Here is a 16,141-nt window from a genome sequence, read left to right as displayed (position 1 = left end):
TCTGCCCCGTCTACACATTCTAAACCCTTTTGTTAAAACAACCTAGAAATATAAAAACAACACGCACCGCAAGTGTACATTTTGTCCGATTAATATTTAATCTGCGTCAAGCCGACTTCAGTTTCGCTGTGTGCAGAGGTATGTGCCACGGGGTGGTTCAACTTAACACGTCGCTTTGTGGCCAAAGGTTCATTCGTCCCCGTTGCTTAAGTGTGGTGGTACAGCTGGGGTGCAGGGTACAAAGGTGATAGCGCAGGACCGCTGAGTCGTAAAGGAAACTTTTTTTTTAGTTATTCTCCCCAGAGTCGTCTCGCAAGACACAATTGCTCCTCGCTATTGATCGAGGAGAAATAAAATTTGAGTGGGGGAGAGAGAGAGAGGGGGAGACGGTCAAGACACCCGAGGAGTACACCGGTAATATTCTCCCGCGATCTCGGTCGAAGTCGCGACGTTGGTGCTCTCGCAGAAAATGTCCCCTCCTCTCTGTCTCGCTCGTGTGTGGTGGCGGTGGCGGCCTCGTCACGGAGAGACCGAGTCCTCGTTGTTTTCCGTGCGGACTTTTTGGGTTTTTATCGCTCGGCGCGCAGTTTTATTTTGTTCGGCGCATCGGCCACGTTCGCCTGATGTTTGTTTCGCGGAGGAACTCGCGGCGTCGCGACTCGACCCGGGGAGTGGACTTCTAGAGGCTCGGTGCTCATGATTACGAGTTCAGCGATGCACAAATAATGAGTTGCGCTGAAGTGCATCGCCCAGCCACGCCTGGCTCGGTGGTAGAGCGAGCGGTTCGCGGTGGGAAGGTTGCGAGTTGAGCTCCTGGTTTGCTGGGGCAGTCAACGGTGGTTTTCCTATGGACAGCCTCAGTCCTGCCATAGGAATGAGGAATTTCCTCAATTGGCTCAGGGCTGTAAATAGGAAATCGAGCACTGCGTCTTTGCTCATTTGAACAGAACATCACCTTCAATTTGACTTTTGCTCATCAAATTTAAGCTGTTTCTTAAATACTTGATGAACTGTAGACTTCGAAAACAGCAATAATTAAATCGCACGAACGTGCAAAATAACGCGTAAAAAGACCAAAATTGCTAAATGCGTGGGCGCTTCGCGTCTGCTTCCGTGTATTTTTTTCATTCACTCGCCTATTCAAATCATAAAGCAATACCCTGCAATAAGGCGAATGATATGTTTATTTAGCCGCACGGCGGTGGCTATGCACGTGGCCGATAATCCAGCACGACGGAGGCGAGGGCTGGTGGATTGCACGAATGTTGAGTACCTCCCTTCCCGTGGACGTTGAGGGGTGTTCTCACCCTGGTCCGCCAGGAGAAAGCAGTGATCTTGACTCCAGCTGTTCTCTCCGTATGGGATCGTGTTTGCCCCCCTCCCTCCCCCTTCGCACGCGTGGGGTTTTCTCTGGGTGCTCCGATTTCCTCCCACCTTGTAAACACTCGTTAATTGGCCGACAACACCTTTAGTATGTAGAGGACTGCAGAGCTTGGGCAGTTGTTGCTGCGCCGGGCTCGCCACGTGGCCGCCTTCGCCGCTTGTCTGTCGGTTCTTCCTCCCACCACGGAGTCATTCTCTCTGTGAGAGTGAGCGAGTGACGGGCACATGACAAGTTGAAAATATAAAATTATTAAAATAAACTAGCGACCCGCACGTCCTTTGGACGTGACCGTCCGTCCGTCCTAGCCAGCAAAATGTGTAATCTTAAATGGAGCCCCGTCTCTCTCCACCTTTTTCTTGCCTTCTCTGTGCTCTATATCACAGTTTTGTTGATCTCAATTTCTCTATCCTCTATCCCTTCTTCTAACGCTCCCTCCTTCAATTCCTCTCCTCCATTATTAGGTCACGTGATTGTGAGAGGTGGCGGTGGCATGGGGGGGGGAGATCTTGAATCCTGAAGTGGATTGATCGTGGCTGATGATGACGATGATGACGATAGTAAAACTGCAGCATGCTTAGTTGAATTAACGTGTAAACAAATGGGGCCGGTTTCACAGGTGTCTCCAGTGTCATCCAGGTCGATATTATCAGGCGCGTTCTCATGGTCGGAGTCTACCATTTCAATGACCATTACATGCAATCGTGCGTGGCAATGGGTGTGGGCAACAGATATAAAGCAGTGGGTGTTCCCGTATTTTGAACTGCAGAGCAACGGGTACCTGTGAAGGTGCATGTGTTTCTATACATATACAGTAACCGTAAACAGGCAAGTGCTCATCTTCTTGGTTCTTTCGGTAAAGTCACGTAGAAGGGAAAAAATAAAATAATAAAAATAAAACATAATAAAATACAGTTCTCACGACGTTTCGGCCACAACGCAAGCAGCCGTCCTCAGGTGAAGAACAGGGCTGTCGAAAAGACAGCGTCCGAAATGCTTGCGTTGCGGCCGAAACGTCGTGAGAATTGCAAGAATTGCAATTTATTATGTTATATTTTTATTATTATATTACTTCCCTTCTACGTGACTATACCGAAAGAACCAAGAAGATGAACCCCCGCAGTCACGAAAGCTTTAAATCAGACAAGTGCTGTTAGCGAGGACTTACGAAGGCCGGCACGGCACGCGAGGTGGGGTGACCAACACCACACCTGCCCGCCTTTGTCTCCCTAGTGCTGATGTGTATGCACCACAGCAGGCGTAGCGATTTAAGGCTGGAGGTGGCCACAAGGCCGGTTCAAATATTCGCCACTGTCATTGGCCGCGAACGGAAATTGAACTCCGGTCACGAGGTCCGTAGGGCTGTTGCGAGTGACGGCAGCTGCAGCACATTGCAGGATGGAGGGACCGTGTAAAATGAGAAAAATAACAAAATATTTAATAATAATAACAACAACATATATTTGTAAGGTGCATTTCATCCGTAGATCCCATGGTAAAACCCCTACTGCAAACCGGATAAACAATAATCAGTTCTTAAATACAAATCAAGAACAGTGTCAAAGAAATCCCGTCCCAGACGTCCGTGTCAATAAAGCGTGCACACAGCCTCCGACATCATGGGGCTCGGGCGTAGCGCGCACGGAAAATTGTGGCAGAGGTGATCCCAACGCTCAATCCGGGGCTGCGTGTGTCTGTGTGTCGCCACAGGCATCGCAAGCGCCGCTGGGGCAGGAGAATGGAATCCGACTCGGAGGGCAAGTCCTCGTACGGGGTGAAGTCAAAGATGGACGAGAACAGCACCCTGGTCCAGCGCCGCTTCCGTAGAGTCGTGACCAAGGACGGCCGGAGCAATGTCAAGATCGGTAACGTGGAGGACAGGAGCTCCCTCTACATGCGCGACATCTGGACCACGTTTCTTGACATGAAGTGGCGCTACAAGCTGGCGCTGTTCAGCATCACCTTCGTCGGCACCTGGTTCGTCTTCGGGATCTTCTGGTACCTGCTGGCGCTGTCGCACGGCGACCTGGCGGAGTTCAACCCGCCGAGCAACCACACCAAGTGCGTGATGAACGTGGACACGCTCACCGGCGCGTTCCTCTTTTCGCTCGAGTCGCAGACGACCATCGGCTACGGCTTCCGCTGCATCACCGAGGAGTGCCCCCTCGCCATCGTGCTGCTCATCGTGCAGCTGGTGCTCACCACCGTCATGGAGGTGTTCATCACGGGCACGTTCCTCGCCAAGATCGCGCGGCCAAAGAAGCGCGCCGAGACCATCAAGTTCAGCCAGCACGCCGCGATATGCAGGCACGACGGCAAGCTGTGCCTCATGGTGCGCGTGGCCAACATGCGCAAGAGCATGCTGCTGGGCTGCCAGGTGACGGGCAAGCTGCTGCAGACGTACGTGACCAAGGAGAAGGAGACGGTCCGGCTCAGCCAGACCAACGTCGACTTCCAGGTGGACACGTCCACCGACACGCCCTTCCTCATCCTGCCCCTCACCTTCTACCACGTCATCGACGAACGCAGCCCCCTCTTCGGCCTCACGGCCTCGGGCCTATGCAGCAAGGAGTTTGAGATCGTTGTCTTCCTCAACGCCACCGTGGAGTCGACGAGCGCCAGCTGCCAGGTGCGCACCTCGTACCTGCCCGACGAGATCCTCTTCGGGTACGAGTTCGCCCCCGTCGTGTCCCTGTCGCCCAGCGGGAAGTACGTGGCGGACTTCACGCTCTTCGACAAAGTGACGCGCACCTCGGGCAACCTCGACGCCTTCAAGCCGCCGCCCAAGCTCCCCAAAGCGGAGAAGGAGGAGGAGGAGGAGCAGCACCTGCCCACGTTCGAAGAGGTCACCGCCTCGTCCTGTTACTCGGGCAGCGAGGACCTATCCGAAGAGAACCGCATTAACATGCGCATCAGCAACGTGTGATTGCCTGCCGCCGTCGGCCGTCACCGATGCATTTTGACGACGTAGACTCTCGCTTGCACTTGCGCCGGAATAATGGGCTCATGTTACAAAACTACGAATGATTGTCCGGCTCTGAGATTTCCGTCAACTGCCAGAATGCGTGTTTTTTTTTTTTTAACGCTTCTACCGAATGGTAAGAACAAACATGTTTTTAATGGTAACATTAACCCTTGCACATTTTAGTCCAAATGACGCTTGGCCTTGCTGTTTGGCTGTATGAATGACGTAGGAGGTATCAGCCCTGTTTGTGTGATGCAATTTGGTGCCCTATGCATATGTGCCACCGTGAACAAAATCTGTAATTGCACACGAGGGAAACATTGATGTTTTACAGCCGTCTAATTACACTGTTAAAATGTAAACAAATTAATTTACACCTCCTTGGGAAGCCACTGCTGGTTAAGGCCCTCCCCCATGCCACTTGGGTTACGGTGGTTGTTTGGCCATTTTTTACCACTCTGGTAACAGGGACTGGTGAGCGAAGGGAGGGGGAGGGTTGGCCCAGGACGAGTTTAGATATCACTGAGCCACTGCCGTTAGCCGTGGGCAGAAATCAAAATCAGGTCGGCAGATCCGTAGAGCAGTGTGCAAACCACTACACTACCACCACTACTACTGCCACCAAACCATACATCAAATTGTTATACAAATGTAAACAAGTGCGACTGATAAAAAACAAATGGATAGTAATCACATCATATCAAGAGCTTTGGCATGTATTAATTTAAGTGTGTAATCTCTAATCTCGGTGATTTAAATGAGACGTTAAATTGTATCACTAAGATGCCCACGATGGTTATGAATGGGGAGTGTTCTGATCATGGTACAGGTATCCCTCGATTTAAGAACGTTGTGTTTGCGAAATTTCGCGGTAACGCGATCGACAAATTACGGACGATTTTCGATGAACGAAATCGAATTTCCGCGTTCACGAAATGTCACTCCGTGCCATGCGCGCCAGGGGAGGCTGCTGCATCATCATCCACACGCAGCAGCAGCTGCAGCAGCAAACGCCTCCACCACCATCATCACCACCCTGGCAGTCATTCCAACATGCACATGTTTTGGTGCGTGCACTGAAAAGGTCAATTATTTCTTTTTTTAGTTTTAAATTAATTATTATGCAATCGTTGTAATATTTATGTTCCGTATTATTATTATTTTTATTATGTTTGTATTGTTAAAAAGTGATGAAGGTGTATATTGTTAGGTTAAGAGTTGGAGTGACTTTCCGAAACACACCCGCTCTCAATTTCTCTATATTAAATTAATGGGGGAAAAGCCGATTCCGATTTTCACGAAATTTCGTCTTTCGCGCGGTCTTTTTTCTTCCCAAGACCGGCATCTCCTTTCGTAAATCGAGGGATACCTGCACGACTTATGCATCATACAGTGTACACACTCGTCATGTTCACCACAGGCAAAGGACACGTTTTACGAAGTGTGTGAGACACCCTCAGCGGTGAAAAAAGGGGCTGCCAATGGCTGTCATCTGTGGCCCACTTGTGGCCAAGGGAAGTTGCTGCAAGCAAAATTGTCCTTTGCTTTTCTTTGGCTCCACTTAAAGAGGGCCCCTGTGAGTCAAGGAAGTGAGTTGGGTCGGTTCCGCAGATGGTGGGAACCGCTCTACTCGTGTCGTGCCACGAGTAGACACACGCGTCTAATTACTGTCGATGTCAGAGTCGGACTTGCTGTTTATTTTCATGTGTCGCCCAGGTGACTCGCGATCACATTCGTTTTTAATTTCCTCGAACGATGTTCTCTCTATCAAACGTACTATGCTTTTAAACAAAATTTGTTTTTAGCAACCTTTTAAATTATGATTTTTTTTAACTATCAATAAACGCTACGACGGTAGGTAGTTTGTAATGTGCAGATTCAAAGTTTGACGTAAATCCTTGTTAGCATTTTTCGCCCTCGGTGGTACCATGAAGCCGTTGGGCTAGGCCAGGAGTTCAAGGACAATGTAAGAGAGTGCCATTGTGTGAGGCTGACCGCTTGCCAGTATCCGTAGGGCAGTTGGCCTCTCTAAACCAATGAGACACAACTGCGGTTATAAATACGGTGCGGTGAACACGCCTGCATTGCTCAATGCTGGACCTCTCCACGCCTCTGCTCACCTGTCCCTGTGTGGGATGATTGGTGATGTGCCTCCTTCACGCGAGTGTCCACTTGCAGGTGCTGTAAACAGCGGTGCCTGGTAGCGATGAACTTCATAGAGGCGACGCGAAATATACTTCTCAATTCTGGTTAAATTTCGATTTTAAGCTTTCGTGACTGCAGGGATTCATCTGGTTAAATTGTTATTTTTTTATTGTAGGGAGTTTTTCCCACACCCCCCCCCCTCCCCAACTGATGATACAAGCACAAATCTGTGGTTAATCACTCAATGATTCGATGACTAATCAGCGATGTTTCGTGATTAGTTGAGAGAAGGGGTCAATCATTGATTCGGTGTTTTGCTGTTTTCTTGCGTGTGTTCCGGGCAGAGTGTCAGGGACGTGACTATCTCTCTCAGAGTTGGCAAATCGCGCCATTCCAACACCCCCCCCCCCCTATCACAGCTGAGTCATGTCTTTACAACGTAACACAATCGAATCTCAACCGCAGTGATGTGTTTGTAGACCGTAATGCCGCAACTACGTTCGTGATTTTAACTTTGCGTTCAAATCTACGTTGAGATCAAAACCACAGGAATCCGTGACGGTCTCCTTTAACATTTCCACGACTAAAAATCGTTACAGCAAAGTGTTTTTTTTTTATTTCGTCTAAATTGTGGCTTTAAATAATGTTGGCCACTTTGCAGCGGATGTGAAGTCGAACTTGTACAGAGCCACGGTGCGATGTGAGCTGCGAAGAGCTTTGGCACAGTGCTAGGGGCATAGCACCTATGTGCGCAGAGTGGTTTGTGCCATGGGCTCTCGTGTGTGTGTGTGTGCACGTGTGGATATACCGGGGGCGGTAGTGTAGTGGTTAGCAACGCTATGCCATGCCGGCGACTAGAGTTTGATTCCCGCTCACGGCCAACACCAGTGATGATTATCTGAACCGGTCCTGGGGCCTCAAATGAGTAGCTGGTGCGGTGTGTAAACATCGCCACTGGGGAGACAAAGGCGGCCGGGCGTGGTGCTGGCCACCCACCCCGTCGTGTGCTGTGCCGGCCTTCACAGGTACTGGCTAACAGCACTTGCCCCAACAGTCTGTTAAGGCTATTCGAGGGAACTTTGTCTCATACCCAGTGCTTAATTTCAGCCGGAACAACTCTAGAACCACGTCTATGTCATCATTTTTTGGACACGCCGCATCCATCTCGCCTTTGTTCTTATGATGCAATTTATTATCGTGTTCATAGAATTGCAGGAATATATATTGCTGTAACGATAATATAGGATTCTTATAAATATACGAACTTTGCACTCTCGTGGTAGTGCCTTATCACACCGATAACCCCTACTCCAAGCCAAGCCTGGCAGTGCTGTGCAAAATATCGAGTGAGAAATTGAGCCCTGGCTGTATGGGACTGCTCGATACAATAGGTTTGTAAGTGTGTGTGTGTGATGTGTAGTAGCGTACATTTTATACACGCCAATATACGGAGTGCGTTAGTGCCATCGGATGTGTGGTGCCAAGTGTATAAAGGCATTAAGGTTTGTATCCATCACCCTACGCAATTTATGGATGTTAATGTGTAATGCATTGACCGTTGGGGCTGCAGGTGATGCTGAGTCTGTGCTTGGTGCTTGAACAGACACCGACTGCAAGTCGCCGAGAATGAGAGCAAGTGTTGAGCAAGTGGTATTGCTTCAGGATTTCTAAATAAATTACTGTCGTGCTTGATATGAAGGAGGTATATGGGAAAAGCAGCAGGTTTGGGAGGCTGTTACATTGGATGAACATTCAATAGGCCATGAGCACAGACCAGATATTATTTCACTTTTCAGTACCACCTCAGATGGTACAACTTTTCGCGTTTCTGATTTATTTGCGGTCAAAAACTTGGGTTGCCACATGTCCAGGTCGAACCTGAACAGGTGGCACTTCAAGTGACAAATGGCAAGATCCGTATTGGTTGGCTTTGACCTGGAGAGTCTTGAGATCGGGTGCCGGTTTTGTGTTGTGGTCAACTTCATTACGGGAGACTGTAGAGTTTTGATAAGATCTAGTTGCTGATTGACAAAATATGTTTCCATTTGGTTTGCTACAGTTTGGAAAAGGTGGTAGCCTTAAAAGGTGGTAACCCTATCCACAAACAGTGAATTACATGGCAATCGTTATAAATTGAGTGGCTTATTAGATGTATTTACTCGTATTAGCCACATGGATTTTTTTTTACGACGAAAGATTTGCTTCCTTGGTACCAATTCCTGCTCTGGTTCATAGACTATAATTCGCTAAATGAAAACCAGTGTAAAAAATGGCTTGCTTATAACAAAAAACATCTCGGTAATTTCCCACTATAATTCGCTATAAATGAAAACCAGTGTAAAAAATGGCTTGCTTATGACAAAAAACATCTCGGTAATTTCCCACTATAATTCGCTATAAATGAAAACCAGTGTAAAAAATGGCTTGCTTATAACAAAAAACATCTCGGTAATTTCCTACTATAATTCGCTAAATGAAAACCAGTGTAAAAAATGGCTTGCTTATAACAAAAAACATCTCGGTAATTTCCCACTATAATTCGCTAAATGAAAACCAGTGTAAAAAATGGCTTGCTTATGACAAAAAACATCACGGTAATTTCCCATGGTGCATTCAGGGAGCATCGATTGTGCACTCGAGGCGCGCGCACCATGTTACACGAGTGGTCAAAGACGGTGGTTGCTCCGAATAACATGGCAACGGAGACTTGGGAAGGGTCGACTTTACCTGCCCCCACCCCCCCCCCAATAAATTGGCCAATTAAAAAAAAAGCACAACCCTTTTAAAATAAGAAGGCTTCTCCTTAGAAGACAAATAAACATATTTTAATTATTATTATTATTATGATTAATAAATGGCCATATTGCATCGTTGCAACATTGCTGTATAATTGAAGTAATAAGGAACGTATGGTATTTTAATATTGCTGGGTGCTTGCTGATGCATAATATTTAATATTTTATTTGGATTTGATAAACGTGCACAATTTATCCAAATCTCGGATTAAATAGGAGCTTACTAATGCACATTTCCAAAGGGAAGTGAATATTAAATTAGCCAAAAATTTATTGTACAAATGTGCACATTGTCAAGACTTGGAAAATCTAAAAATTGGGAATGAATGAACGTTAATACTTAGAGCACAAGTATCAGCGCAAGTATCGTCTTCACATTTGGAGTGTTTTAATTAAATTAAATTAATTATCTTGACTCTTACAGACTGCATCGTTCTTTGTGATCGAAACACTGAGGATGGACTCTTTCTAGACTGTTTACCTGCCCATCGTTTGACTGTAACCATTGCAACCCAAATCTTTAAATATAATTCGGGCATCATTGAATTGTTGAGAGGCCCTCAAAATGACTCTTACCAGAATCCATCGTTCCTAATGCTGACCATATCTCTCTACCTTGCGTCTTACGGAAACAACGTCTCTAACTCACGCTTGAACTGCCAAGGTAAAACTCCTTTTGGGAACCATTAGTCTATTTGTGATTTTAATATACGGTCTATATATTTTTTTATTACTTTTTTGTATAATTCATAGTACTCCTACACAGCCAAATTAATTCCAAAGTGGGACATCTGTACGATGACACACAACTAAAAAAATCTTCATAACAGGGCTACAAACAAACGAACATATCTTCCTAATATATCAAGTAAACATTTTAATTATAATTTAATATATTAGCTCTAACCTGATATTGAACAACTTGCAATGTGTATTTTTGAATTGTCATTTACTCATTTTTACCCAGGTGCCTTGATATCGTCAGAAGGAAATATTACACGCTTTGAACGCCGAAGTCACTGTACGTTGTTGTTGTTGTTGTTGTTGTTTAAGGGTGCCTGTGTTTGGGTAAATCTTGAATGTAACTGTCGTTGGTAAAAAAAAAAGAAAAATGCGCACGATGTGTCGTCGAAATGCACGAACCTTTTTGTAAAAAGAAGATCTAATTCGTTTTGGTTTGTTATCGATAAGCGCCGGAATACTGTACGCAAAGGGGAATGAAGAAACATTTAGGAATGAATATTACTGGGATTGGTGCTGCCTTTTTCTCAAAGTCCACTACGTCACTTCAAATAAATGCCTACAGTTCGCGAAACCACACACACACGCGCGCACGCGCCTATACCAACCAGATCCACTTCTGCCCTCTTTGTATGGCTACGAGCATTGACAATTGCATGTCAAAGGGTAATTTGACAGCCACTTAAGCGCACCGTGTTTCTGCGTGTTCCCCATTTCTTCTCTCAAGCTTTTGCGACACACTCCTGTGAGCATCTTCCGTTCGAAACACAAGCGGTTGCAGACGCACATGAGCCGGGATTAACGGCATCCTATCTACCATGATAGCAATCAAATGATCGTTATTATGAAGGAGCATTGCTCCCCAAGATGGAGTTACGCACCGCTGTTCTCTCTGAGTGAGGGGCTAAAGTTCAGATTGACTCCTGAGTGTGACCCCCCCACTCTCAACCAGTGTGTCTGCCCCAGGGGTCCAACTTTATTGTTGTTGTTATTGTTGTTTTAGCTGCCACCAACTCACCCAGCCCCCCCAAGGGTTTCGATGGGCTTATATCAACCGAGACAGGGTGGTGGCCACTGGCACGCTCTTTAACCGGGTCCACACCTGAGTGATCGGTTGAACGCAACTCCGTCGCATGGAACTCCATCACTCATGCGCAGACAGCTCTGCGACCGGTTGCGAGCAGTTGCGACAACCGGTTGCGAACAGTTGCGCGATCGGTAGCTCACATTAGAGACGGGCGGGGGGGGGACCGTGCCTTCTATGATTTGGCTGTTGCTGTGCTGAATACACAGTTTCATTTCCTTGCGAAAATACTAATAATTATATACTGATAAGTCCGATTCGTAGCGTCGCGCCGAATTCGTGCACGAAGCAGTTGCAAGGCGATTTAAGTTGTGCAATGTCAGGAGAGATTTGGGTTCCAACTGGTCGCTCGGGTGTGGTCCCGACATTATGGTTTTCAGAATTCACCGACAAAACCCACTGACACGTGGCTCCAAGACACCACTAACATGTTGCTGTTCTAGAAAGTGTACTGCACGTTGATGTTTTTTTTTTAAATAAGTCATCCCATGGTCAGCAGTAGTTACGGTTTGGTAGTGGTTGTCTCGGTTGTAAGGATGCAATTTCCACATGTTTATGGCCATGACTATTTTGTCCATAAGACAACCTTGCTAGTATTCTTACCAAGCAGTACATGTTTCACTACGTGGTGTTTACTTTATTAACCGCTGAAGGGTGGTGATGAGTCAACCCTTATTGGAATTTGAACTCCAAAACATATGAGCATATTGCTCAAATATTTGCCGATGACTGCCAGACTTAAGGCCCACTTGCAGGCCAGGTGCTAAGTGTAAGTTGCCTTGTGCCATACAGAGGCGTCTGACATGGGGGAGGGAGGGGGGGTAACCTTCAAAATGTTTGAGATTAGATGTGAGTCGCTTAGTGCTCTGAAATGCCTCGGCATAAAGGGCACCCTCATCAAAGTCAAATCTTGTTAAGGACTTTGACATTGCAGCCATAGTCACCCCACTGCCGGATGAAGCCTCCCCAAGCCACCGCCATGGCCACCGCTACCCCTGTGCTGTGATAATCCCCCGCGCGCACCTTCACGCGAACCACATTTAATCGCCCTCATATCCTCAATGGATGTCCTGTCGGACGTGTCCCGTGTCTAATGCCGCCACTCTGCACACAGTCAAATTAGTGGAGTTCCTTTTACATAATCCTCCTCGATATCACTCCAGTGCCTACCGCAGTCACGCGAGCCGTTTGTCCAAATCACACGACTAAGACCGTCCTTGGCTAGAGACCAATTCTTCTCGCACTACAGTGATCATCTTGACCCAAAATGCCTTTGGGACAATTGCATCGTCCTGCAGTGAGCGGTTATCCTTGTTTGATGTATCAGCCACACATTTTTATGGAACCTGGAACGCTGTGTTCATGCAGTGGTCCGTAACAACGGCATCTTGACCATTGCGGCCCTTGCAGATACATTTTGAATGTTAAACACGCTCTACTGTCTATAGTTGTAGTCCTTACACAGTTTCCATCAACTACATTGTCTAGCCTACAGGTTATTGCAGCAGCTATATTTTAACGCTGCAATGTGACATTTATGGAGTAAATTCTGCTCCCTCTTGTGGAGGGCCCTTCTACCAGCCGTGGTTCGAGTGGGTGCCGCAGTGGCGAGATGTTAACTACCTCGCCTGGTATACAGGAGGTTGTCGGTTCGATCCTGACCCTGACGACGCCTGTGGAGTTTGCATGTTCTGCCCGTGGTCGCGTCGATTTTCCATGTGATAAGCCACTTCGTTGAGCTATCATTAGTGGCCAGGTCACTTTTGAAAAATAGCTACATAGCTCAGCATGCCTTACCTAGTAAAAAAAACGAAATCGTTAAGTTGAGAGTGAGCAATTGCAGGGCTGCGTCTACTATGCGGCGTCATTCAGGTTTGACTTCTGCGTTCCACATTGAATCTGTGAATCTGCAGGATAGCAATTTATTTTTTAACGTCAATCAACAATCGTAAAAAAATTTGAACAAAAATGCTCTTGCTGTCGCCACGTGAACTTTCGTACAACAACCAAGCTCGCGCGATTGTCCGTCTGTTTGGCGTGTCACGTGATGTCGCTATGGGTCTTCTGATTGGCTGCAGCTGGAGCGTTGCCAATGGGCAGGGAAACGGTGCCTCGATCCACAAACCCAAAATGTGCACGTATGCTTGCGACACGGAACCAGAATATGTATTTATCCTGGAGAAATCCCATGAGCTATGAAGTTCTTTTTCACAGATGTCCAGTAAAGGGGGTGGTGGGGGGGCAGAAACTTACAACAAACATGCATTGCATCGCGCCCGCAATTTAATCCGTACCTGCCGCATACGTTCGCACGGCACCTGCAGCCACTGAAAGGTGACGCACTTGACGATGGTAGATGAGAGAATCAATGCATGGCAACCTCGAATCGTGACAATTCAATTAATTATCAAGGGGTGTGGGTGGCGAACAGTTCTATGGGTAATTTCCTCCCCTCTCCTGCACAAGGCTCCAAGTTTTACATACAGGGAGGCAGAGGGAAATAGTGGGGGGGGGGGGGCATAGAGGAATAGTAAACTGAGCCGTGATATGTTGTTCTTCAAACACAATGCTTCTAAGGGAGTATTCCTCGCTACACCCCATGCCGGCATCTCGCGTCTATCCGTCTCTTATTTCAGCATCGCGTGTGTAAAGCAAACGTAAGAGGTTCGATTGCATAGTGATTTGGCCATTCAATCGCCTTGTCTGAGAGTCGGTGAATTACAGATACAACCAACCCACCCACCCTAACACATTTATATTGGGGGCAGCGTGACAATGATGGGGTCCGTGGTTCAATGACCCTGACCGCAGTCGGCACACAGGAGAGGGAGCAGCAGCAGCGTAACGAGCAGTGCTGGCCAAAGCTCCGAGTTGGGGCCCCCTTGACACAACCCCCCATTAGACATGTTAAATATTCGAGACCACGAGCGTGATGATGTGATTGGGCGAGAGGAACCGCGCTATATAATCGCGACCATTCGAGACAAATTCAATAGATGGGGACCCTGCCTGACTAATGTCCGTGCTCTCAGAGCTGATAATGTAGTTGACTCCGCCACGGACAGGGAGTCTCTGAGATTCTCCACTTTGCCCATCAGGTGTCCGCATCCTCCGCGGTTTGTGCGGGATCCGGTGGAGGTGCTCGACTTTGTTTCCTTGGGGATGGAAGCCGAGCAGCGTGGTGGTTGGCTCGCTGATGAGCTGTGCTGTGTGTTGTTGAACTTCTGTCGCACCGTACGTAGGCAACGGTGCTGATTGGAGGGGGGCGGGAGAAGGACAACAAATTAAACGCAAAAAGCAGTTCTAAAGAAATCCGTTTTTTTTCAATCTACATGTTTTCAAAGTGCGGTGGATTCATCGTGTCGGAAGGAAAAGAGCGTTCCAGACGGCCGCAGAAGCGCATCCGAAGGCGCGCGCGATGCGTTGACCGCCGTCTTTGTTCGGCGGGGTTGCGGACGCAGGGCAGTTGCGATGGTTGGGCTCGCCCACCAGGTGTGTTCGTTGGGCACTTTGCCAAGAATCACCGCGAACCTGGTCCGTGCCGCTTCGATGCTGACACTCGCGCCACGACGCAGTCGCCCGGGTCTTCTCGACGTTTGCACGCTTCGCATAAAAAAGGCCCCACGTCGCTGGAGGGAGACGTGTCAATCGGCGATGTTGGCAGTGGCATTTACGAAGCCCACTGCCATGTGCCCTGCCCAAATGTCTACGCCGAATAAGTGCTGCTAGGAAGGACTGGCTGACAGGAGGGCTGATGGATAGGCAGCCGTGCTAAATGGCACTATACCTCCGGTATGAGCTCACGAGGCGACGATTGGTTAAGGTCATTGCGGCTTTGTTGCCAGTAGCAATGCAACCTACGTTCCACTAACTGTGATGGACTAGAGTATTAGCATGGGGCGTTGGGAGTCAAATGTGAGGATGAAGAGATTGTGTGACTACTGACGTGCAAGCCCATCATGTAAGAGCGTGCTGTTGGGACGTGTTTCTACCTTGCTGCTACTGGGGTAAGGTGCACAGAAATAAACGACTTTAGAATGTCTGCAGAAAATAAATTGACAGAATTTTGGTAACGCATAGCCAAGAAGAGGCTATACTGTACTGAAAAAGTGTTATCGTTCATTAAGGGGTACTTGTTAAAATCAAAGCCACGTTGATTGCAAACACTGCATTCGCTTACATTGGTTTGCACTGATGAATGTAACATTTGAAGTGTGGGGCTGTCGCTTGATTTGGTGCAACATACACGCGTTATTAACTTTAACAGGTACTGTAAATTCCGCATTTCTGTGAACCACAGTCAACTTAAATCCCCCCCCCCTAAAACATCCAGGTAGATTATGTAAAAAAATCAAGTTGAAGCGCTCAATATAAAATTTCTAGTCAACTTTCCCATCGGGCTGTGTAAGGGGACAGTAACTGTAATATAAAACGTGAGTAAGTGTGAAGCAAACTGCTGCTTGTGTGACTCGTCATGGAGATTGAAGGCCATCCAGCAGTGGATGGATGATGGTAGATTATGATTGCTGCTGCTGATGATGAAGCCATCTTTTAAAAGTCAATAATTGCTGAGCACTGTAATCTCTTAAACCATCACAAAAGTATTTGTCGTCGTTTTAGATCCGTCCCAGACAAACGTCATGTTTTACATATACTGTGCGTACGTTCGATATAATAACCTGTACACTGTATACAAAATCCAAGCCCTGATTTTTTTTACTGAATTGTAAAATTAGCTTTACTAATGTTATTTTAAAGTTTCCGTAATTGATAAAAAAAAAAACTGAACGTGGTCAGTTGTTTTAATAATTGTATAATTATAATAATGTGTTCACGAAATTGTAAATCTTTTAACATTTTATTTTCCGAATGGTAAAAAAATAGGTTGTTAACTTGTGTTGCACAGACGTATTGATACAGTAGGCATACAATTGCACTTTAGATATACAAAGCGAGATCGTCCTGTTTATTTGAATTGTGATTTTACTCAAGACTATTGCAATAATGTTAATAAAACTCTATTCACTCTT

General features: G+C 46.9%; 1 protein-coding gene across 2 annotated transcripts in view; it reads left to right on the top strand.

Moving 5' to 3' along the window:
* LOC144728645 (ATP-sensitive inward rectifier potassium channel 10-like) overlaps nt 1–16,141 on the top strand; it is a 47,864-nt gene extending 31,723 nt beyond the window's left edge. Inside the window, exons 1-2 of one of the 2 annotated variants that reach the window (XM_078608217.1) lie at nt 189–414; nt 3,092–16,141. In XM_078608217.1, the coding sequence (XP_078464343.1) occupies nt 3,120–4,307 (1,188 nt within the window). In that variant the 5' untranslated portion in view covers nt 189–414; nt 3,092–3,119 and the 3' untranslated portion in view covers nt 4,308–16,141. Of the gene's footprint in view, nt 1–188; nt 415–3,091 lie in introns of those variants that run through there. The other variant, XM_078608218.1, reaches the window with a different exon arrangement.

Source organism: Lampetra planeri, chromosome 29 (assembly GCF_965212315.1).
Source record: "Lampetra planeri chromosome 29, kcLamPlan1.2.h2, whole genome shotgun sequence".
NCBI lineage: Eukaryota > Metazoa > Chordata > Hyperoartia > Petromyzontiformes > Petromyzontidae > Lampetra > Lampetra planeri.
Note: the sequence above shows the minus strand (reverse complement) of the source record. Positions and strands in the feature narration are given on the sequence as shown.